This window comes from Erythranthe guttata, chromosome 11 (genome assembly GCF_056151865.1).
Source record: "Erythranthe guttata isolate IM_541 chromosome 11, IM_541, whole genome shotgun sequence".
NCBI lineage: Eukaryota > Viridiplantae > Streptophyta > Magnoliopsida > Lamiales > Phrymaceae > Erythranthe > Erythranthe guttata.
In genome coordinates, this window is record NC_142543.1 from 2,065,909 (window position 1) to 2,086,854 (window position 20,946).

The 20,946-nt window shown below is 36.5% G+C and overlaps 4 protein-coding genes and 1 long non-coding RNA gene across 6 annotated transcripts; 3 read left to right on the plus strand and 2 right to left on the minus strand.

The window, feature by feature from the left end:
* The first annotated feature begins 397 nt into the window (after positions 1-397).
* LOC105960658 (protein PHOX1) lies at positions 398-3,589 on the plus strand. Of its 2 annotated transcripts, none has more exons than XM_012984847.2 (3): positions 398-3,015; positions 3,094-3,258; positions 3,363-3,589. In XM_012984847.2, the coding sequence occupies exons 1-2, from the start codon at positions 1,071-1,073 to the stop codon at positions 3,240-3,242; spliced, it is 2,094 nt and encodes a 697-aa protein (XP_012840301.1). In that variant the 5' UTR covers positions 398-1,070; the 3' UTR covers positions 3,243-3,258; positions 3,363-3,589. The 2 variants fall into 2 exon arrangements, with proteins under 2 accessions (XP_012840301.1, XP_012840302.1); XM_012984848.2 differs by having other exon boundaries at positions 398-3,000.
* A 477-nt stretch (positions 3,590-4,066) lies between these two features.
* Positions 4,067-6,527, plus strand: LOC105960659 (DNA-directed RNA polymerases II, IV and V subunit 6A). Its single transcript, XM_012984849.2, has 6 exons — positions 4,067-4,212; positions 4,365-4,398; positions 4,562-4,737; positions 4,838-4,889; positions 5,962-6,029; positions 6,151-6,527. Exons 1-6 carry the CDS (start codon positions 4,181-4,183, stop codon positions 6,218-6,220), a joined length of 432 nt encoding a protein of 143 aa, XP_012840303.1. The 5' UTR covers positions 4,067-4,180; the 3' UTR covers positions 6,221-6,527.
* A 1,626-nt stretch (positions 6,528-8,153) lies between these two features.
* Positions 8,154-11,808, plus strand: LOC105960660 (heparanase-like protein 3). Its single transcript, XM_012984851.2, has 9 exons — positions 8,154-8,816; positions 9,608-9,644; positions 9,728-9,914; positions 10,000-10,148; positions 10,232-10,468; positions 10,559-10,748; positions 10,852-10,977; positions 11,145-11,244; positions 11,362-11,808. The coding sequence occupies exons 1-9, from the start codon at positions 8,595-8,597 to the stop codon at positions 11,764-11,766; spliced, it is 1,653 nt and encodes a 550-aa protein (XP_012840305.2). The 5' UTR covers positions 8,154-8,594; the 3' UTR covers positions 11,767-11,808.
* A 141-nt stretch (positions 11,809-11,949) lies between these two features.
* On the minus strand, positions 11,950-15,775 carry PHT4;5 (phosphate transporter 4;5). Its single transcript, XM_012984852.2, has 15 exons — positions 15,190-15,775; positions 14,873-15,018; positions 14,597-14,696; positions 14,458-14,510; positions 14,254-14,328; positions 14,086-14,166; positions 13,906-13,967; positions 13,713-13,780; positions 13,467-13,582; positions 13,292-13,328; positions 12,982-13,077; positions 12,758-12,899; positions 12,603-12,655; positions 12,398-12,484; positions 11,950-12,302 (listed from the first exon to the last, which is right to left on the minus strand). Exons 1-15 carry the CDS (start codon positions 15,559-15,561, stop codon positions 12,201-12,203), a joined length of 1,590 nt encoding a protein of 529 aa, XP_012840306.2. The 5' UTR covers positions 15,562-15,775; the 3' UTR covers positions 11,950-12,200.
* An 869-nt stretch (positions 15,776-16,644) lies between these two features.
* Positions 16,645-17,048, minus strand: LOC148766767 (uncharacterized). The gene is made up of 2 exons (XR_016034451.1): positions 16,889-17,048; positions 16,645-16,769 (listed from the first exon to the last, which is right to left on the minus strand). It is a non-coding gene; the product is annotated as an uncharacterized LOC148766767 (long non-coding RNA).
* Between the last annotated feature and the right edge of the window lie 3,898 nt (positions 17,049-20,946).

Here is a 20,946-nt window from a genome sequence, read left to right on the forward strand (position 1 = left end):
ATAATTTTACATGTTCCAGTATATATATATGAAATTTGTTAATTGAAATATTAACTTGGGTAGTTTAATTTTTCTTTAAAATCTGCTAGATTACTACTATCGAGAATAAAAATTCAAACCCCATTTTTATATGATAAGGTAATAATGTATATTATTTTTTTAATTTTATTTAAGTTTTAAAGAGGAGAGAATTCTAAAACGAGTAAAGTTATCAAAATAGGAATAAATTTTATAGTACGTTTCTTCCCTATTAATTTTTTTTTACAGGAAAATGCGGTGAACTTAAACACAGGCAGTTGGTCGAATTGCCACGTGTGACTAACCCTCCCAACAATCTTGGAGCACAGAGAAACGCGGTCCCACGTTCTTTTGTTTGTCCGTTGGACAACAGCCCATTGTCTTGAAATTTTCCGCGAAAATCAAGATTTCTCCCTTCTTTTTATTTTTTTTCTCTAAATATTAATCAATAAAAAAAAAAAAAATTTGATCATTTTTTGTGGCTTCTACTTTCTTCAAGCTGCAACAAAAAAATATTAAAAAATAATAAAAATAAATCCTCCATTTATCTTGCTGGCGTATACAATCTTTCCTTTCAGTGGTGGTTCCTCCTCCCTTTTCATTTAATCTGCAATTTCTCTTTCGACAAACCTACAAATTTCTTGATTTTCCATTCGAAAATCCCAAGAAAATTTTGAAGGGTTTGTGCAAGATCGAGTCTTTGCAGATACAAACCACATTTCCCGCCAATCCCATCACCATTACCACAATCTTTTTCGTCTTTTCTCAATTCAAATTCATAATCTCTGAATTGGGATTTATTTCATAGACAATAATTTATCTGGGATTTTTTATTTCTTGATAAAGATTGGATCTTTGACTTCAAATCGGTTGCTTGTGGTGGTGGGTCGGGTCGGGTCGGGTCAGATTGATTTCTTTTTTTATTTTCGCATTGTTGGTTAAAGATCCCGAATTTTGTATTTGGATCTAATTATTGGGTGTTTTTTTTATAGATAATTTTAATTTTTTTGGTAGTTTGCTTTATTAGATTTTTAACATAATAAATAGGAAAAATGGGGAAAGCCGGAAACCAGAAGAGCCTGTACGGAGACAAATGGCGCGAACTATACCTCCGACAAATGCGGGTCGCCGAAAGCACGTCGACGACGTTCGACCGAGACGCAGCCATGTTCATGTCGGTTTCGTACGAGTTAAAAGACGAAGGCAACCGGTTGTTCCAAAGACGGGACTACGAAGGCGCGCTTTTGAAGTACGAGAAGGCGATCCAGCTCCTCCCGTCGAACCACATCGACATATCCTCGTTAAGAAGCAACATGGCCGAGTGCTACATGCAGATGGGCATGATCGAGTACCCTCGTGCGATCCACGAGTGCAATCTAGCTTTAGAGGTCACGCCGATGTATAGCAAGGCGTTCTTGAAACGGGCCCGGTGCTACGAGGCTTTGGATAGGCTCGATTTGGCTCTTAGGGACGTTCGGACGGTCCTCAAGTTGGAGCCGAACAATCTCATGGCGAGCGAAATCGAGGAGAGGTTGAGAAAGACGTTCGAACGAAAAGGGTCGAGGATTGCCGAAATGCCCGTCGATTTGGTTCCTTTGCCCGATTACGTCGACGAGCCGCTGCAGAAACAGGGGAAGAAAATCGATGAATTTAGTGAAGAGAAAAAACAGGGGAAAGTTGAGAAAATCGAGGTTCGGATAGAGGAGAAGAATACCGAAGATAAGTTGGTTGTTGAGGAGAAAATTAGTAGTACTAGTGCTTCGGTGGATGAGGCTAAACGAACGGTGAAATTGGTTTTCGGGGAAGATATAAGATGGGCTCAAATCCCTCTTAATTGTGATATTTTTCGAGTGAGGGAGATTATTTCCGATCGATTTCCGACCACGAAAGCCGTTCTTGTCAAGTACAAGGATCAAGAGGGCGATTTGGTCACAATCACAACAACCGAAGAGTTGAGGTGGGCCGAGGCTTCCGTGGGACACGGTTCGTTAAAGCTTTACGTTATCGAAGTTAGCCCCGATCAAGATCCGTTTTTTACGAAAATTAATAGTACTCGAGAAAAGCTCGAAAAGACGACAACCTTAAACGGGCTTATCGGCAAGAGAAAGGAGCTGCAAACGGAGCCAACTTGTATAAGTGATTGGATCATTCAGTTTGCTCAGTTCTTCAAATACTACGTCGGATTCGATATAGACGCTTACATAGACATACACGAAGTGGGAATGAAGCTCTACTCCGAAGCGATGGAAGAAACGGTCACTAGTGAAGAGGCGCAAGATTTATTCGACACCGCAGCCGATAAGTTCCAAGAAATGGCGGCTTTGGCATTGTTCAATTGGGGCAATGTACACATGTCTCGAGCGAGGAGAAGGGTTTACTTCAACGAAGAATCTTCTCGAGATTCCGTTCTCGAAAAAATAAAATCCGGTTACGAATGGGCTCAAGAAGAATTTGTCAAAGCCGGGACGAGATACGAAGAGGCGTTGAGAATCAAACCCGATTTTTACGAAGCGGTTCTTGCTTTAGGGCAACAGCAATTCGAACAAGCAAAGCTGTCTTGGTACTATGTAATCGCGACCGAGGTTGAATTGGAAAGTTGGCCTTCGGGCGAAGTGCTCATGCTTTATAACAACGCGGAGGAGAATATGGAGAGGGGTATGCAGATGTGGGAGGGTTTGGACGAGAAGCGGCAGAGCGAAATGTTTAAACGGAACAAAATCGAGACTTTATTGCAGAAGATGAAATTGGACAATTTGTTTAAGAAACACGTGAGCGCTGACGAGGCGGAGGAGCAGGCTTCGAATATCCGGTCGCAGATATTCGTTTTGTGGGGTACGATGTTGTACGAGAGATCGATTATGGAGTATAAGTTGGAATTGCCCGTATGGCACGAGTGTTTGGAGGTTGCTATCGAGAAATTCGAGCTCGCGGGCGCTTCCGCTACCGATATTAATGTGATGATCAAGAATCATTGTTCGAACGGTACTACTTTAGAAGGTGAAATGTTCGAAAAAGAAAAAAAAATCGACTTTCTTTTTTAGTTTTGTTTTTATTGATTTATTTATGTGAATGTAGGTTTGGGATTCAATATTGACGAGATAGTGCAAGCGTGGAACGAGATGTACGAAGCGAAGAAATGGCAGACGAACATTTCTTCGTTTCGATTGGAGCCGTTGCTTAGGAGACGAGTTTCGAAGCTTTATTATGCCCTTGAAAGTGCATAATATCCTCACATGCAGGGTAAGAACCTTTTTTTTTTTTTTTTTTAATTTATAATAATTGCTATTTATTTTATTTTATATTATGGTAAATTTAAGGTAATTAATAATTGAATTGAATTGCAGATTCAGCTATGATTGATAACTTCATTGTTATGAGCATTTGTTTGAGGCTGATTTGTGTAATGTAATCCTTTGGTTAGGAACTAATGATGGAGACAATGAATAGTCTTTTTATTTATTTTTTATTTTTAATTTTGTTTAATTTTATTTTATTTTATTTAATTTAATGTTTCTATGGAAGATTCTTTTTTTGTCCTGGATTGGACTATATAGTTGAGACCTTCAACAAACACTTGCAGAAGTTTTATAATGAATTACATTTGCCTCATCTTCTATTGACTGATAATTAAATAATTGAACTTTATTTGATGGTTGATCAGTTCGGTAATTTATGGGCGCATAATTACTTTGAATGCAAAAATTCATAATAAATGATACAACAAAAAATTAAATCACTCAAAGCATGTTACGAACACGCAATTTTGTAACATAAAACGCTCGTAAATTGAAAGGAAATTCGATTGAAATCCCAAATTCAAAATGGATATTTTAGGGTTCTTAGGAAAAATGTATATAAAAAACGACACCGTTTGCTCCCCTCCTCAGCAACGCCAAAAGCGCGAGTTAAAATACTCAACTCCAACGCGTTTTTATAAATTTAAAACGTAGTCGTTTACAAAGCATTAAAATTAAATTAAATTAAAAAACATTTGACGGGCCGGATCCGTTGTTTTGTAAGCCCAATGGGCTTTGACCCGGCCCATTAGGCTTCACCTTTCTGTGCATAATAAAAGTATTATTCGAGTGCGTACACATTTCGCAGCAACAGAGAAGCGGAAAAACCGAAGAGAGAGAAGAGAAGAAAAAACCCTCTTACCGCCATGGCCGACGAGGATTATGAAATGGACGGAGGGTTAGCAAATTCTTCGAATTTAATTTCCCCTAATTTCGCTACTTATACTCTTTTCTTTGTTTTCTCACCGTAAATGAATAAATCACTTCTGTTTTTACAAATTAGGGTTTAGCCCGGGTTTATTTTGTAAAATGTAACCTTGATTTTTGTAGGTACGAAGATGAGCCGATGGAGCCGGAGCTTGATGTGAGTAATTTTATTTTTAAATTTACATTGTAATACACTCGTCTAGTTACTTGATGATTTGTGGAGTTGGTAAATGTTAGTGTGAGTTTTTTGATGAAGTGTTCGTTGTTCAATAATATTTGGTAAGTGTTTTTTTTTTTGGGTTTAATTATTGAATTGATAGGAAGGGGTAGAAGTGGAAGAAGATAATGAAAACCCTGATGATGTTCCTGACCCGATTGAAGGGGATGGTGAGGAGAAGCAGGAGCAAGAGCCCGTTGAACGGCCTCGTAAAACGTCTAAGTATATGACCAAGTATGAGCGGGCCAGGATTTTGGGCACACGGGCCCTGCAGATTAGGTTTGGGATTTAATGTATATTTGAAGCTTTAATTTGGTAATTGTGCTTACTTTTGGAGTAGTTGAGTTGATGTTGATTTCGGTTGGATGTGATTTTGCAGCATGAATGCTCCTGTGATGGTGGAGCTCGAGGGTGAAACGGACCCTTTGGAGGTAAAATGTTTAAGAACTTTTATCTGAAAATTGACATTTTGTTTTTGTTGTTTACTTTTGAGGCACTTTGATATTGGAGTTGAAGTTCTTAAACGAGATATGTGACTTTGATTATTGTGCGATTTTGAATTCTATGGTGTTCTGTTTCGGATTAGCCCTCGAGTTATATGTTAAGGTCAAGATGTTTACCGTTATTTAGTATGGATTCATGTGTAAACCACTATGCTGAAATACTTATCAAGATATTGTCGTGCGTTTTTATAAGCTAATTTAATGTGATACGAGGCAATTCTTTACTTATATCAGATGACGAGAGACGTATGAAGTTTATATAGTGAGGGAACTACCATTGCTAAAGCAAGCTCTTGATTTTGAATTTCTCCGTATGCTCATTTCAGTAAATGATTATGCTTATCTAGGCTGGGGTAAGAGCAGATGTAGGTTTCAAATTGCATAATAGTGTAAGACAATGTCGTTGTTTGAGTAAAGACTGGAACCATTGTCGATCAAAGTCACTAGATTTTATTTATTTTCCTTGTACCTACCTCCTACATGTGTTATCGAATAGATTTTATTTATTTCCATTGTACCTACCTCCTCCATGTGTTATCGAATTACAAAGCATGGATATCAAATTTATGTTGTAAGCTGCTGCTAGGAAACACACTGGTTCTCCACCATTTGAGTAATTTCCTTTTTAGCGTGCAAGTGGCTCCGACCTCAATCGACCATGTTGATTTAGCCCAACCTCGAGTCACTGTTTAAAGAATGATCAATTGCTTTACTTTCTTAGAATTACTAACTGTGCAACATACTTTAAATAAGATCAGTTCTATTTAGCGAAAGAAAAAAAAACTGGTATCAACCTTAAGAAAGTTTGTGTGAGGGTTGTGGTTACTGGAAACGTATCCGAATTGTTTGTTAGGGAAGTGGTTAAAGAAAATTATTTTAAGTGATGTTGAATAATTTGTGCATTTGGATCCATCTCTTAAAGCATGCATTTCGTTTTTTGAAACATGCCCAATTCAGTTCCTTTTTTGATGTCTCTTATCCGTGTTATATTTCATCTCAGATTGCAATGAAAGAGCTTCGTGAGCGAAAAATACCCTTCACAATTCGTCGTTACCTACCTGATGGAAGGTAAAATCCTGTCTATTTTTATTACAGATTTTGCAAGGCATCTTTCGTGTAATATTTATTACCATGAAATGATGAAATCTTATTTAAAAATGGATTATAATCTTTAATCCCTTGATTTCAGCTACGAAGATTGGGGAGTCGATGAATTGATTGTGGAAGATTCGTGGAAAAGGCAGGTTGGGGGTAACTGAAAATGGCTGTTCCTTGTTGCTCAAGACATTTTCGATCTATTTAGTGAGCGCCGATTTGTGTACAAAAATTTGTTAATCAGAACCTAGTACCTTAAAAAAAAAAACAAGTTAATGTTTGCCGTCTTGCTCTTTCCTACGTTGTTGTTACTAGGTTTTTGCTTATGGTCCAAGAAATCAGTCTCGTCTTTGTGTTCGAACTCGTGAGAGTAAAAACACCACTCGTATTATCTTGAACCGTTCTATTTGCGATTTTATAACGTTGTTGGATTTTAGCATTGGCGCAGTGACGCGGTCTATTTTCATTAAACCAGTGCCTGATTTTTTTTTTTCTTTTTTAAAGATTTTAGCAACTATCAATCGACTTAACTATGTATGGGTTTGTTGAAATTATCGATCTAACTTTAATTGACATTGGATTGAATACGGATGAAGAACACCCTGTAAGTTTTTGTTCGTTTTTGTTAGGATGTGGTTTGCATGGCAAAAAACGTTTTTGTTCGTAAAAACGTTTTTGTTATGAATTACCGTATTAGTAATCGTGTTTACGTGTAAACTTCCTAACACTTATAGATTAGGTGTTGATTTGACTTGGTAGAGTTGTATAAGTTTACCTAATGACGATTGAACTGTGAGAAATGCTAAATGGATTAGGTCATTTGTCTTTGCCTACTACAAGAAGCAAAGATTTGGTGGCCTAAACTAACTTTCGAACTTACTTTCTATACTAATTTTAGGTGTAAGTTTATATTTTTGCACGTGTTAAAACGTGTCGTATGGGGGTAGAATAGTCATATCACTGCATGATATTTCTAGAGACATTAATTCGTTAAAAGCAACATCAGATCTGTTAATCTTTTCCAGCTAATGAACATATAATTGTACTTTTTTCATTTTTTGCTACTAAATACGGTATATCCGTGATCTTGCTACGTATAATAACACATACTTATGTATATTTATATTTATTGAATAATTATTTATATAGATCTACAGCTCAAAATCACCGATTAAATACATCAGGTGTAACATCTCATTGACCCGAGAAAGATACACTTCCAATCTCAACATAAATTCGTCACTATCTTGACAAAAAAAATATAGGTAAAATTATAAAACTAATAATTTCACACAGAATTCTAGGTGAGTAGATAATTATAAATTTCAGAAATATACTTTTATATTATAGAAAAAAAATGAACATGGTTTTGACTCGTGACATCATTTATTATAATAATGTCGAAAAGATAAATTGGCATAGCTTTATAACATTTCACATTCTTCCCACTTTTCACCCCAAATATGAATCAATGAATGTAACAATAATAAACATCGGTGTATTTTTCAAATTAATTTTCTAAAGTGTTTTTTCTAATACACTTAAACGTAATTTGATATATGCTATATTTATAGGGCAAAATTACAGTCACCCCCATAAGATATATAAAAAATCAAATTACTCTCATCTTTGAATAATTAACACACCTCTTTATTTATGAATCTTTTTACACGTTTACTCTTACGGTGTCAAATTCAATAGATGAACAGACCCTTCTAGACTTCGTGAAATGTTCTCTAATTTGTAATCGATTTGTGCAAAAATGCAGTTTCTGATGCACCCTTGCATGGAATAAAACGGGTGCTAACTAGAGAATATTCCACATATTCTAGAAGATTCTACTAAATTTGACACCGCAATAGTAGACGTGTAAGAAGATTCACAGTTGATGGGTGAACGTAATTACCAAAACATGAGGGTTTTTTCGTAATTTGACTTGACCAATACCCTTTTTTTTTTTTTTTTTTTTTTTTTCTCCTCTCAGAATATAAATATACAATACTTTTTAAAATTCAAATTATGCACCCAAACTTTTTATCCTAAAAACCATCTTAAACCAATACATACAAAGCATTTAAAAAAGCATTGATCATATAATTTGTTTGTTAGTGGAAGTGTTAATGGCGAAGATATTGGAAGTTGAGATATGGAAACCCCACAAACACAACTTCACCCATTCCAATTCAGCTATTCTTCCATACTTGTTTTTCCCTTTTCCTCTGCTCCTCTCCAATCCCTTTATATTGCACTTTTCTTCAAGCAAAGCACATTTTTTGTTTCCAGTGGGCCCCACACTTCAAACAAACACTCCAACATTATTTCTTTCTTCAAAATCAAGAATCTCTGGTTTCATTTCTCAAACATCTCTTTCTTTCTTTTCTTTTCTTTTTCTTCTTGCTTGCTTATATAAGCTTCCAATGGGCAAAGATCTTTTAATGGGCACACTTGAAAACGTGTAAAGTTGTAATCTTTATAATGGGTTTTATGAGGCTGGTTTTGTAGTTGAATTATTGATTGTGGGTTTTTTTGTTAAGAAAGATGGGTTCTTTGGTTTGGTTTTTGGTGTTTGTGCTCTGTGGTTGTAGCTTTGTTTGTGATGTGAAGGGTTATGTTAGTGTTGAGGGAACTGTTGTAATTGATGGGGAGAGCCCCATTGCAGAGACAGATGAACATTTCGTATGTGCAACGTTGGATTGGTGGCCGTCTGAAAAGTGTGATTATAAAGTTTGTAGCTGGGGCAATGCTTCTCTATTCAATTTGGTCTCTCTCTCTCTCTCTCTCTCTCTCTCTCTCTCTCTCTCTCTCTCTCTCTCTCTCTCTCTCTCTCTCTCTCTCTCTCTCTCTCTCTCTCTCTCTCTCTCTCTCTCTCTCTCTCTCTCTCTCTCTCTCAATATACTGTGTGTCAGTGTGTGTGTGTGTCTCTCTCTCTCCAATATACTGTGTGTTTGTGTGTATGTGTGTCTCTCCACCTCCAATCTACTGTGTGTTTGTGTGTGTGTGTGTATCTCTCTCTCTCTCTCTCCAATATACTGTGTGTGTATGTGTGTATCTCTCTCTCTCTCTCTCTCTCTCTCTCTCTCTCTCTCTCTCTCTCTCTCTCTCGCTCTCTCTCTCTCTCTCCAATATACTGTGTGTTTGTGTGTGTATGTCTCTCTCTCTCTCTCTCTCTCTCTCTCTCTCTCTCTCTCCAATATACTGTGTGTCAGTGTGTGTGTGTGTGTGTGTGTCTCTCTCTCTCTCTCTCTCTCTCTCTCTCTCTCTCTCTCTCTCTCTCTCTCTCCAATATACTGTGTGTGTGTGTGTGTGTGCTTAAAAGTACTTATAGTTTGGATTTTGGTGTTTGGAATGAAACACAGTATAATAAATTTTCTATTGTGTTATCGTTGAATCAAGAAAATGGGGTTGAATTCTAAAGAACAGGGCTTAACATGTGTTTGTTTCGATTTTCTCGATTTTTTCGACTAGTTTTCGTAGTTGTTAGCACAAGTTTTCCAATTTGATGCTGTGATGATATTACGGAGTTCATTTGTTTCATCTTTTTTCGAGTGCAGGATCTCAAGAACGTCGTGTTCTTGAATGCGGTCAAAGGTACATTTTAATTCCTTTTAAATTATTCGCTTCACCAATCCAACAAACAATCAAAGTATAATTTTCAATCAAAATTCGTGTAGCCTTTTCGCCGTTGAAGATCAGATTGGGCGGCACTCTACAAGACAAAGTCATCTACCAAACCGAAGAAAATAAACAGCAACCATGCACTCCGTTCGCCCAAAACTCGTCTCGATTATTCGGTTTCACCGAAGCTTGCCTCCCGTTGGCTAGATGGGATGAGCTAAATTCCTTCTTCAATCAATCCGGGTAAACAAACTAACAAAAATATATTCAACTAATATACGTGCATTCAAAAAACGATGCGAATATTTAAAACTTCAAATTTTATCAGGGCTCTCGTTATTTTCGGACTGAATGCTCTTCATGGAAAATCGATACAAGCCAACAACGTAGCAACGGGCCCTTGGGATTCAACAAACGCTGCTTCTCTCATTCGGTACACCGTCAAAAAGGGTTACAACATCTTCGGTTGGGAACTTGGTAAATCAAATAAATAAGTAATTAAGTCACCACATTCTATAGTCGAAAGTTTTTCGTTCAGTCGTTACGTTGTTTCTTGTCAGGAAATGAATTAAGCGGAAACGGAGTAGGAGTACGAATCGATGTGGATCCGTACGCATCAGATACTATCGCCCTACACAATTTAATACAGGATATATACAGCAGAAATAATATTATTACAAAACCTCAGATTATTGCACCCGGTGGATTCTTCGATTATAATTGGTTCCAGCAATTCCTATCCAAAACTGTCGGATCGTTAGATTCTATCACCCACCATATATATAGTCTCGGCGCAGGTGTACTTTCCAAAACCTTCTTAAACCTCGTTTGGTTGCTAAGATAATCCATAATCCATATATATATAATTTGAATTTTGTTGGTTGTAGGAAGTCAGGGTAACTTGGTAGAAAAGATTCTAAATTCAACGGTTCTTGATAATGGAGCCGGTGTGTTTAGGGATCTTAACAACATTGTCAAGAAATCGCAAAACCCGGCTTCCGCATGGGTCGGTGAAGCCGGTGGAGCTTACAATAGTGGTCGGGATGGAGTTACAAATACATTTGTTTTTAGTTTTTGGTAAATCGAATTTTCGAGTTTTGCAACTTGCAATACTTTTTTTTTTCTCGGGTTTCGTTCGTATCTAATAACGGCTGACAACGATTTTTTTTTTTTTAAATAGGTACTTGGATCAATTAGGTGCATCGTCGACTTACGACACGAAGACTTATTGCAGGCAGACGTTAATCGGTGGTAACTATGGTTTGCTTAACACAACCACGTTCGTTCCAAATCCAGATTACTACAGGTTAAAGTGATTCTTGATCGTACGAAAAGACTAATATACCCTTAATAAAACAAAAGACGATCGACAACTTCGCCTTCTTTCTATTCTAGTTTCGTTTCATATTTTTTTTTGCTTACATCATCAAATTTCGACCGAAGATCTAATAATCCGGTGGCCTTATTGTGCAGTGCTCTTCTTTGGCACCGTTTAATGGGCAAAAGCGTCCTTTCGACCAGCTTTACGGGCAGTAGAAAAATTCGTGCCTATGCTCATTGTGCAAAAAAATCTGTAAGTCTTTCAATATTCCAAAATACATACATATATATATATACTATATTTTTCTTCTCACAAATATTTATTATTAAAAAAAAAAAAAAAAAAAAAACTCTTTCTATTCTTTTGCAGCAAGGCATTACATTATTGCTCATAAACATAGACGGCAACACAACCGTAAATGCGAAAGTCGACATACACGGTAGAGTGATGCACATGCAAAACCATAGCAATATTCATCATCATCATCATCACATGCCACGTCATCATCATCGTAGATCGAAAGGGACTCCATTACATCATAGTAAACAAGTGTCTGCAAATAATGTGAGAGAAGAGTATCACTTGACTCCTTTGGGCGGAGATATTCATAGTCAAACGGTTTTGCTGAACGGGAAAAAATTGACCGTTGATTCTTCGGGAGTTATACCCGCCCTTGACCCTGTTACAGTGGATTCATTGGAGCCGTTAATCGTCGCGCCTTACTCGATCGTATTTGTCCACATGCCAAACTTTGATGTTTCGGCATGCATGTAGATAAGTAATTTATCAAAATAAAGATGATTTTTCGTTGTTTAATTAATATATATATATATATATATATATATATATATATATATATATATATATATATATATATATATATATATATATATATATATATATATATATATATATATATATTTTCGACATTGAAGGGATTATACGACCCCTTTCGTGTTGAAATTTGAAGATAAACGCTCGTATAATTGTAATTGTTCGTATTGGGACAGAAATCTCTTACCACAGCTCCTTATTAAACAGGCTGTAGTAAGGAAGCCATACAAAATTTACAAATTACATATTTTTGCAATAAAAATTATTTAAGAAAATCCTATGATATTTGTATAAATGGTATTATTAAATATAGAATATAATAAACCTACTGCACAAAATTGGATTCTCGACCGAAATTCTTCGTCTGTAATAAATTAATCGGTCTTCGAGAAAGTTTGAGGTTTACTGCTAGCAAAAGCCAACCATACAACTGTACCGGTGAGGTAGAAGAAAATCGATGGAGCAAACAGCGACATCTATATTATAATAAATAAAATTAAATAAAATTAAGAGGCAATAAAAAAATTATCAACAAAATTAAAGGACTCGAAAAAAAAAAATAAGAATTTACCCCCCATGAGTGAGTTGAATCAAGAAGATAACCAGTGAGGGTAACACCGACAATTCCGGGTACTGCTCCAACAGTATTAGTAATGCCCTGCAATAATTTATTTAACATAATTGATAATATTGAATATTTACTTTGATCAATAAAATTGCATCGGGCAAACTTTTTGGAACGAAAATCGAATTCATATATATAATTAAATACATACCAAAAGAACACTTGCATATTCAGGTGAAATGTCTTGGTGTGTACAGTATAGTCCTGTGGTTCGACACGTACAAAATTTAACATATTTCGGACAAATAAATATACTTCGCCTCAATAAATTCCGTGCATAATAAAAGACGATTATTTACACGATACCTGATAGTGCAAAACTCGATAATGCTAGGCCACCTGTAAGAATTGATACGAGTTCCAATGGACTTAGTCCTAAGTTCACAGACGAAAGAATCATGCAAGTGGCAGGTGATAGAAATGCAATCGTTTGGCAAATTTTCCGTACCTGTTAAGACATAAAGCATCGGGTTTTTTTTTATTTTTTTTTATTCTTTATAATTAATTTTACGATGAAAAAATATAGTTACCACTGTGGTTTCAACCCCTTTAGTGATCAAGCTGTCGGCCAATTGGGATGCAATGCTGGTTACGAAGATTGAAGCGAGAGGAGGAAGAACTGATACCTGCATTTGTTTATTATTTATATAAAAAAAAAATATTATATATAATGTTTCTTAACAGTGAGAAAATGCGAATATATAGTCGAGTGTGGCTTCCTAATTTCTTTCCCTTTGTTCAACTTGATGAATTAGATCCATATAAATCAAAAAAAAGATTCGTTCAAATTAAAATGAATTTAAAATCATGGCCATTAACGTATTAATATTATCGACTTACCCATGCAGCTTGTGTCAGATCAAGATTCAGCTCCTCACTGCAAAGGGATGTAGGATTTTTAATCTCGGAAAATGATAACTTGCACCAAAATAAACGAGTTTTTTCCTAGATAAACTGCTTTACCGATATAAAAATAATTAAAAAAAAATGAAAATTTAATAAATAAAAGAAGCACCTGAAATATGTCGGAAGCCAAGCTAAGCAGGTGTAGTGCCCCCAGCTTCCACAAAAGTGAGCATAAATCATTGCCCATACAGCTTTCGATTTGAAAAATTCCTTCCAAGGTACATCCTGTATTATTTATTTTTTCACAAAATATAAACGATTAACTCAAAACTTTATTTAATTAGAAATAGAAATGAAAAAAAAAACTCGTAAATGACATATATATGTGCATGTATATATAGATAGATACACTTACACTCAGTGAACCACCCAAATCTTTTAAAGAGGAATTTAGTGACTTCTTCGTAGTGTCAGACTGAGGCCCTGCCGAAGATAAATTATCGGGAAAAGAAAAATTACTGATTACAAGCTTTTATCATTTTCTTTATTTAAAATATGGAATTAAGAAAAAACAAAAAATATTAATATTACAAAAATAAATAGCATACCTGATAAGTAAGCAGCTTTTAATGGAGGCTGGTCTTCTCCAACAAACTGAAAAACCGAAAACCTGAAATTCAGATCGATTTGAAGTAGCAACGAAAAAGGCCTCGATTAGTTGAAGTAACAGCAATTAAACGTACATTCATTAGAAACAGAGTATATTAAATCGATAAATTTTATCTTACCAAGCTATTCCCAATGCGCCAAAAATGTAAAAAACGGACCCCCAGCCGTAATTTTGGATTAACGGAGGAGCCAAAAGAAGCCTGCATACAAATCGCGACAAATGTAAATGCGCGATAATACAAAACAACGAAGATTTAGTTTAGTGGTTAAATGATTATTAATATTACCCCAATACACTTCCGACACTCAAACCACCGAAGACGAAAGATACTGCACGCGAACGCTCTTCTATTGGTATCGACCTGAAAAATAGTTCGTTATCAATGTTGCATACATACATTCTAAGAGATTTTGATACTGTCGAATTATCTTAAACTTCTTTTTTTTTCCGATTTTGTTCGGTTTTATATAGTCCACGTTCAACAACATACCTGGCAATCATATCAGTGGCGGCAGATGGCGAAACGCCTTCTCCTATCCCAACCTAAATTGTTAAATAACTTATTACCAAAATTTAGCATGCAATAACTTCGATAAATACGATAAATTTAGCATTAAATAAATTATTACCAAAATTCTTGAAAAAATAAGCCCCGGCATAAACCCGGCAAGAAGAGGAACCAGTGCTGTAGCAAGTGACCAGACAAGAACACCCACTTTGAGAACTTTTCTGCATACGGACAATGTAATATCAATCGAAGAAAAATAAGCATTGAATTATAAATAAACTAGCATGATATCCCCCGATTTTTATCTTATTCGGAGAGTTCTTGATTAATAAATAAGTAACTGTCATCGAAATTCTAAGGCAACGACGTCCTTTAATTTATACATTACGAGACGAACCTCCCACCGAAAACTTTAGCAAGCCAACCACCGGGCAACTGACTGAGTGCATAACCCCAGAAGAAAGACGACTGTACCAATCCGGCCATCGAAGCGTTCCACCCAAATTGATGCGACATCGGAATTATAGCAATACTCAAATTCACCTATTTCGATTTTCGGTACAACAAATAAGTAAGTAAAACAAGTAAACCCTAGTGCTGAGATATTGGACAATGCTTATCAATCTAGAACCATACATTCAAAAAGAGCAAGAACCCTAAAAAATCAACATGTTATAATAAATGAAAAAAGAAAAAAAAAAAAAAAAAATTGACCTTATCCATATTGCAAACAACGAAAGCAAGAGAAGTAGTTCCAATAAGCTTATATCTCGGGGGAAGATTCTCCCATGGCGGCCAATCCCAATTAAAACCCAATTCCTCATCGTCGCTCCCAATTTGCCCTAGTTCATCTTTCTCCTTCAATTCGCTGTCAACTTTGAACCCACTGAGTAATCTCTGTGTTTGTGCGTCGTTCCCCCTTTCCCTCTCTTTTACGCTGCATAAAACCCTAAATTTCAAGGTGTGCTTGAAGGGAAACCCATTGAAGGGCTGGGTTCTGACAGAAGCTCTAAAGGTTGAAGCTTTGATGCTTGTGCAGTGTGAAAAATTGGAGAAATTTCTGTCTGGGTTCGAGATTCGGGCCATAGTTACTTGTTCTTGATAATAATAAACGAGGAAAAATGTGAGAGGGTTTTGAACATTAAGTAAACACTGTGGCTTTGAACAATTGAACTGTGTGTGTGTGTGTGTGATCAGAAGAAGAAGAGAGAAATTAACACGACATTTAAGAGGAAGGACGAAACTCTGCCACGGATTACTGGAGCTTTTTGTGGCGCCCAATTTAATTGGACGAAAAAACAAAAACAATTTCTTTTTATTTTCCCAAAATTACTTTTTTTTTTTATAAAACAGTTTTGGTCCGTCAAGTTTGTACAAATTTCATATTTGGTCATCTATTTAAAAAAAAACATATTTGAACCCTTATGTTTCAAATATTCAACACTTTTAGTTATTTTCGTCAATTTTTCGTTGGTAGTAACGGAATCAAGGGTGTGGGGTGTGGTCGTCACTGTCTTCACTCTTCATTGATGGAGTAACGGTGAATTGACGAAAATTACCAAAACTGATGAATAAATGAAACGTAAGAGACCAAATGTATTTTTTTGTGAATATGGGGACCAAATATGAAATTAGTGTAAACTTAAGGGGTGAAAAATATGTGATTTTTCCACATTGTGTTTCCAAATATGTGGAAATTATTTAATACTATTTGCTAAATTATGCATTCGTGTATGATTATGCCGTTAATATCTTAAAAACCAACGAATAACAATCATGAAAATGCAAAATAATATTACAATATAATAAATAAATTGTTGTCTTAGTACACAATTAAAGGGAACTTATTTTCCTACACATTGTCATTGAAAAAACAACATTATTTGGACATTTCACTAATTGTAATTTTTTCGAGTAGTGTTGAGACTTTGAGTAATTAGGAAACTAAACAAATTATTTTAGTACTAAAAAATAAAATTAAATGTAACGGACACGTGGTTATTTTAGAGGCCACGTGGCCCATATATAACCATAGAAAGCTGAAGTGCGTAAAGCCTAGATACCGATAGAGAGCGATCATGTTCTTCTCAGCTTTGAAGCTCCGAACTCATGAAATTAAATCACCGCAATTGTAAAACAATAAACTTTTTCCGTGGTTGATCGGTGGTGGTGGCGGCGGCGTCACGACGGCGGGCGGCGGAGGGAGTTGATGTGATCTTCAAGAGCTTGGTGGTGTGTCGTTGTTCTTGATGGATCTGTGGACATCGTACGTTGTTGTGGCCAAGAATAAAACACTGTAAATCATCATTCACCGTTAATTAATTAATTAATACGCATAATTAATTATAAACCAGAAATTAATTAATTCCACAAGAAACATGAGGATTAATGTTTAATTTTCATTCATTCATACCTGGATGCAAAAAGTATTACTTGTCTTGGATATACATGCTTTCCAAATATCCTCATCTCTCTCTCTCTCTCTCTCCTGAATATGTTTTCTCAATTTCATTTTTTGGTGATCCATTCTCTCTTTTAAGGCGGGTATTAAAGTTAGGTGTGACAAATGAAATAAACTTAGCCATATAGGGGCAAAACGGACAATTTCGGTCTAGGAATTGTTAAGGTAATTACAATCATTTCCCTCAACTATGGAATTTCTTACACATTCTGCAGTTCGTAACCGTTTTATCCACATTTTGAAAGAAGATGGTCATAAGATGTGTCTTTTTAGCGTGCTGAAAGAATTTATGGTCCCGAATTCGTATTATACAGAGATGTTATCTAAAATGTTATGACACTTGAGACAACATGCAGCGGAAATATAATTATTAAAAGACAATGCTCAGGATTAAAAATGTTCACAAGTAAAGACTTGTGAACTTGCCCTTTACAGGACGAAAAAATATATTAAAATCAGTATTCCAAGAATACAAACAGAAGAGTGCGAAAACTTCTTCCTTATGAGTGAATCTTTTTCAAGATCACTCTTACAACCAAATCTAGATACTAAAAGAAAGATATCAAAAATTCTAGATTTCAAAGAATGTACTTATAAATAGTACGTACAGCAGATCCTAGAAAACACACTAAAATTCTCGAGATTAAAACTTCAGCTCTCTATTTTGTTTTCTCGAAATCTATATCTATCTTGAGTCTTGAGTTTGGTATTTATAGACTTGCTAAGCTTCCACTCTTCAGCCCATGATCTGCAAGAAAACCAACCACAAGAGCACTCAAGATAATGGGTTAGTGGGTTAGTTAGGAAGTTAAAATAAATCCCATAATTAAATCCACTAAGCACTACTTAACCCTACTAAGCCCACTAACTAAGATTTAGTTTAGAAGTTAAGAAAAGTTAAAAACACATTGTGAATTTAATTCACGTGTTTCAAACTCCCCCTTTTTAACTTTCTGATCAAAACTAAATCTTAGTCAAAGACTCCCCCTGAGATATTGCTTGAACTCCCCCTGAATTTGATACCATTTGAAAAAAACATAGAAACAATAAATTAAAACCAAATTCAGCAAGATAGTTCAACAAAAGAAATAATCAAAGTGCAGTCCTAAACAAAAGTTCAGAGGGAAAATAAACAAAACACAAGCAAAAATATTGTTCATGAAAAACAATCTAAAGTAAAATATCCAAAGTCTCCAAGGTCTCCTCAGTTTCGGCTGCTGCTCCTCCTCCATCACTAGATCCACTGCTTTCTTCTTGAGCTTCCCCCTCTTTCTTTGCTTCCTCTTCATTGACTCCTTGCTCTCTGCCTCTAGCATCCAAAGGATGAGATGTTCCTGCTTCAGTTTCATGACCTTTTTCTCCCCCTTTTTGATCAGAAAGGGCCTTCTGAATCATCTCCACCATGGACTGATGATAGGTAATCTGAGCTAGAGAATGAGTAAGCTGCTGCAATAGAAGATCTCTAGGAACAGACACAAGAAGGTTAGAAGTGTTGTCAACATGAGGTGCAACACCCTCAGTACCAATATTATTTTGACCTGATTCAGTTGAGAGAAAATCATCTCCATTCCAAGGAAGATCTTGAACATGAGGAGCCCTCAGAAAATTTTGAGACACAGTGATCATGCCTTGTGGGGTGTGAAGATATTCTGAGTCATCTTGGCCCAAGTTTTGAGAAAGTAAGATGGAATAGATGAGAGAAGGATAGGGAAGGTGAGTGGAGGGTGAAATTTTCTGGGCAAGATGACCAATAGTATCAAAGAACAGTTTGCCAAAATCCACTGGTAAACCCATCCCCAATTTGTACATGAGTACAGCATGAGGCTTAGTTACCACAGAGACATTTTTGGATGGAATCCAATTAGCCACTGTGAGTCTAAACAGGACAGAGTAGAAAGCAGTGAGTTGAGAGACTTGAAATTTTCTTGGGTGTGCAGGCCAATTTCTTAAACGATTGCCAGAAATAACTTTGCAAATCTCAGTAAAATCACCATAGTTATCCTCATCAATCACAGTAGGAGTTTGTAATTGAGAGTTGATAACTTTGGGAGAAAAAGAATAAATGGCATTACGCACAAAAACTTTGCCAAAGTTTGGAGAGTTTTTCTTTAAAAAGGAGGTTTGCAAATTGGCATAAAACTCTTTCACAACCAAGGGATCATAAGAGCAGGCAATCTCAACTAGGTTAATTATTTTTCTTTGGTGAAGAAAAGCTGTTATCCTATGCTTATCAAAATCTTCCTTAGAAATTTTCTTCTCCTCAATGAAATGACAGTTCATGACTTGAGGACTCAACAGTGAATCAGACTCAAAATAGAAATTAGTACTGAAAGCATTTGTTACCTCAAATGGGATTGACAAGTTCTTCCCATCTAGGTCTGGTTCTTCTTCTTCTGAGGAATCATCATCTTCTGAATCTTCAAGCTCATCAGGAACATATGCTGGTTCAGGTGATGCAGCACGTGGGGCAACACCTTCTTCCTGCTGAGAAGAGTCTTCAGAGGATTCACTGTCGGAATCAGAAGAGGACAAGTTTTTGCGAAAAGTAGCTAGTGGAACCTCCCAACTGTCTTCACTTTTCTCTGATTGTTCAGCCTGAGGAGGAATTGTATTTGCTTGAGCTGCTGCTTCTGCCAGGGTTTCCAGAGGATCTTCCTGAGGTGCTGATGGAGTTTCTTCTGTAGTGGTGAACTCCTGAGCATCGACAAATGGGATGTCTACATGCTCTGCTGATGACATTCCAGAGAAATCAGGCATTTCTTCATCCTGATAAGGGGCAGCATTTTCAGTTGAAGCAGTAGGTGCAGCAGCATCTCCTGGAGCATGTGTAGCAACACCTTCAGAGACAGGTGCAGCAACACCTTCTGAACTAGGTGCAGCAACACCTTCTGAAATAGGTGCAGCAACACCTTCTGAAACAGGTGCAGTAACACCTTCTGGAGCAGAATGTGGAGAGGCTGCTGTTGCCATGCTGGACTCCCCCTGAGTTGATGCTGGGGAAGGTGAGTTGTTGGAAGATGACTCGGAGGAGCTGGAGGACATGGCTTGAGCCTGTGGTGCTGCGAAGGTAGGATCCCCTGCTTCATCATCAGTTTCTTCATCTACCAGATGAAGACCTCTTCGTGGATTTGACTGAAACGGAGTGCGACCACCTCTGCCTCCTCTTCTTCCACCTCTGCTTCCTCTTCGGGGAGAGTGTTCTCCTCTTCGGCGTTGTGGCACCGCGGTGTTCAGATCTGGAAAAGGGTTCGTGCGTTTTGACCTGCGCGTTGGAAACCTTCCGGCAGTGGAAGAGGGACCCACAAAATCAAAATTATCTGGGTCAATCGGGTTCAGCTCATCTCCGGGCTCAATGTAGCTGATGGGTATAGCATCGAAGTTGATTGGGTGAACGATGAGGGCCAGATTTGGGTCTGCTGGTACAGGTGCTGCAGCATCGTTGTGAACATCACCATCGACGGCTGGAGGAGGATTTCTAGGTGGGGATGCCATGATACAGTAGATGAAGGAAAATAGCTTCTTGTGCTTTTGATTTTCGAGTGTGAGTTTTTGAGAAAAGAAGCACTAAATTTATAAGCCCTAATTTTTGCTGATGAAGAAGAAAAAAAAATTGAAGTGGAGAAGGTGAAGAAGTGGTGTCCGTTTTTCTTGGGGAGAGTGTGTTTAAGGAGAATAAAATTTCCTTTGGCAGTTTAAAGCAAAACGTGACACATGGCATAATGAGGAGTGGACTTAGTGGAAAATGAAGAATTAACCCATGTACCCCATGACCCATATAAATAGGGATAATTCAATCAAAATACAAATAATACCGTAGCACTCATGAATTATTCACAAAAAATAGAAAAACACCTTTATTAATGATTAATAGTGAGAAAAAAAATAGCTGACAGGCATAGATACAATTATATATATTATATATATATATATATATATTTTTTTTTTTTTTTTTTTTTTTTTTTTTTTTTTTTTTTTTTTTTTTTTAATATATAGATATATAAACTCTTATT

What these genes read in the sequence shown, in the direction of transcription:
- LOC105960660 (XM_012984851.2), top strand. Translation starts at nt 8,595, where the DNA reads ATGGGTTCTTTGGTTTGGTTTTTGGTGTTTGTGCTCTGTGGTTGTAGC. An exon ending in GTTCTTGAATGCGGTCAAAG is followed by an intron (nt 9,645 to 9,727) that starts GTACATTTTAAT and finishes AAATTCGTGTAG; the next exon opens with CCTTTTCGCCGTTGAAGATC. An exon ending in TCCTTCTTCAATCAATCCGG is followed by an intron (nt 9,915 to 9,999) that starts GTAAACAAACTA and finishes AAATTTTATCAG; the next exon opens with GGCTCTCGTTATTTTCGGAC.
- LOC105960659 (XM_012984849.2), top strand. Translation starts at nt 4,181, where the DNA reads ATGGCCGACGAGGATTATGAAATGGACGGAGG. An exon ending in GATTATGAAATGGACGGAGG is followed by an intron (nt 4,213 to 4,364) that starts GTTAGCAAATTC and finishes TGATTTTTGTAG; the next exon opens with GTACGAAGATGAGCCGATGG. An exon ending in CGTTACCTACCTGATGGAAG is followed by an intron (nt 6,030 to 6,150) that starts GTAAAATCCTGT and finishes CCTTGATTTCAG; the next exon opens with CTACGAAGATTGGGGAGTCG.
- LOC105960658 (XM_012984847.2), top strand. Translation starts at nt 1,071, where the DNA reads ATGGGGAAAGCCGGAAACCAGAAGAGCCTGTACGGAGACAAATGGCGC. An exon ending in GAACGGTACTACTTTAGAAG is followed by an intron (nt 3,016 to 3,093) that starts GTGAAATGTTCG and finishes ATGTGAATGTAG; the next exon opens with GTTTGGGATTCAATATTGAC.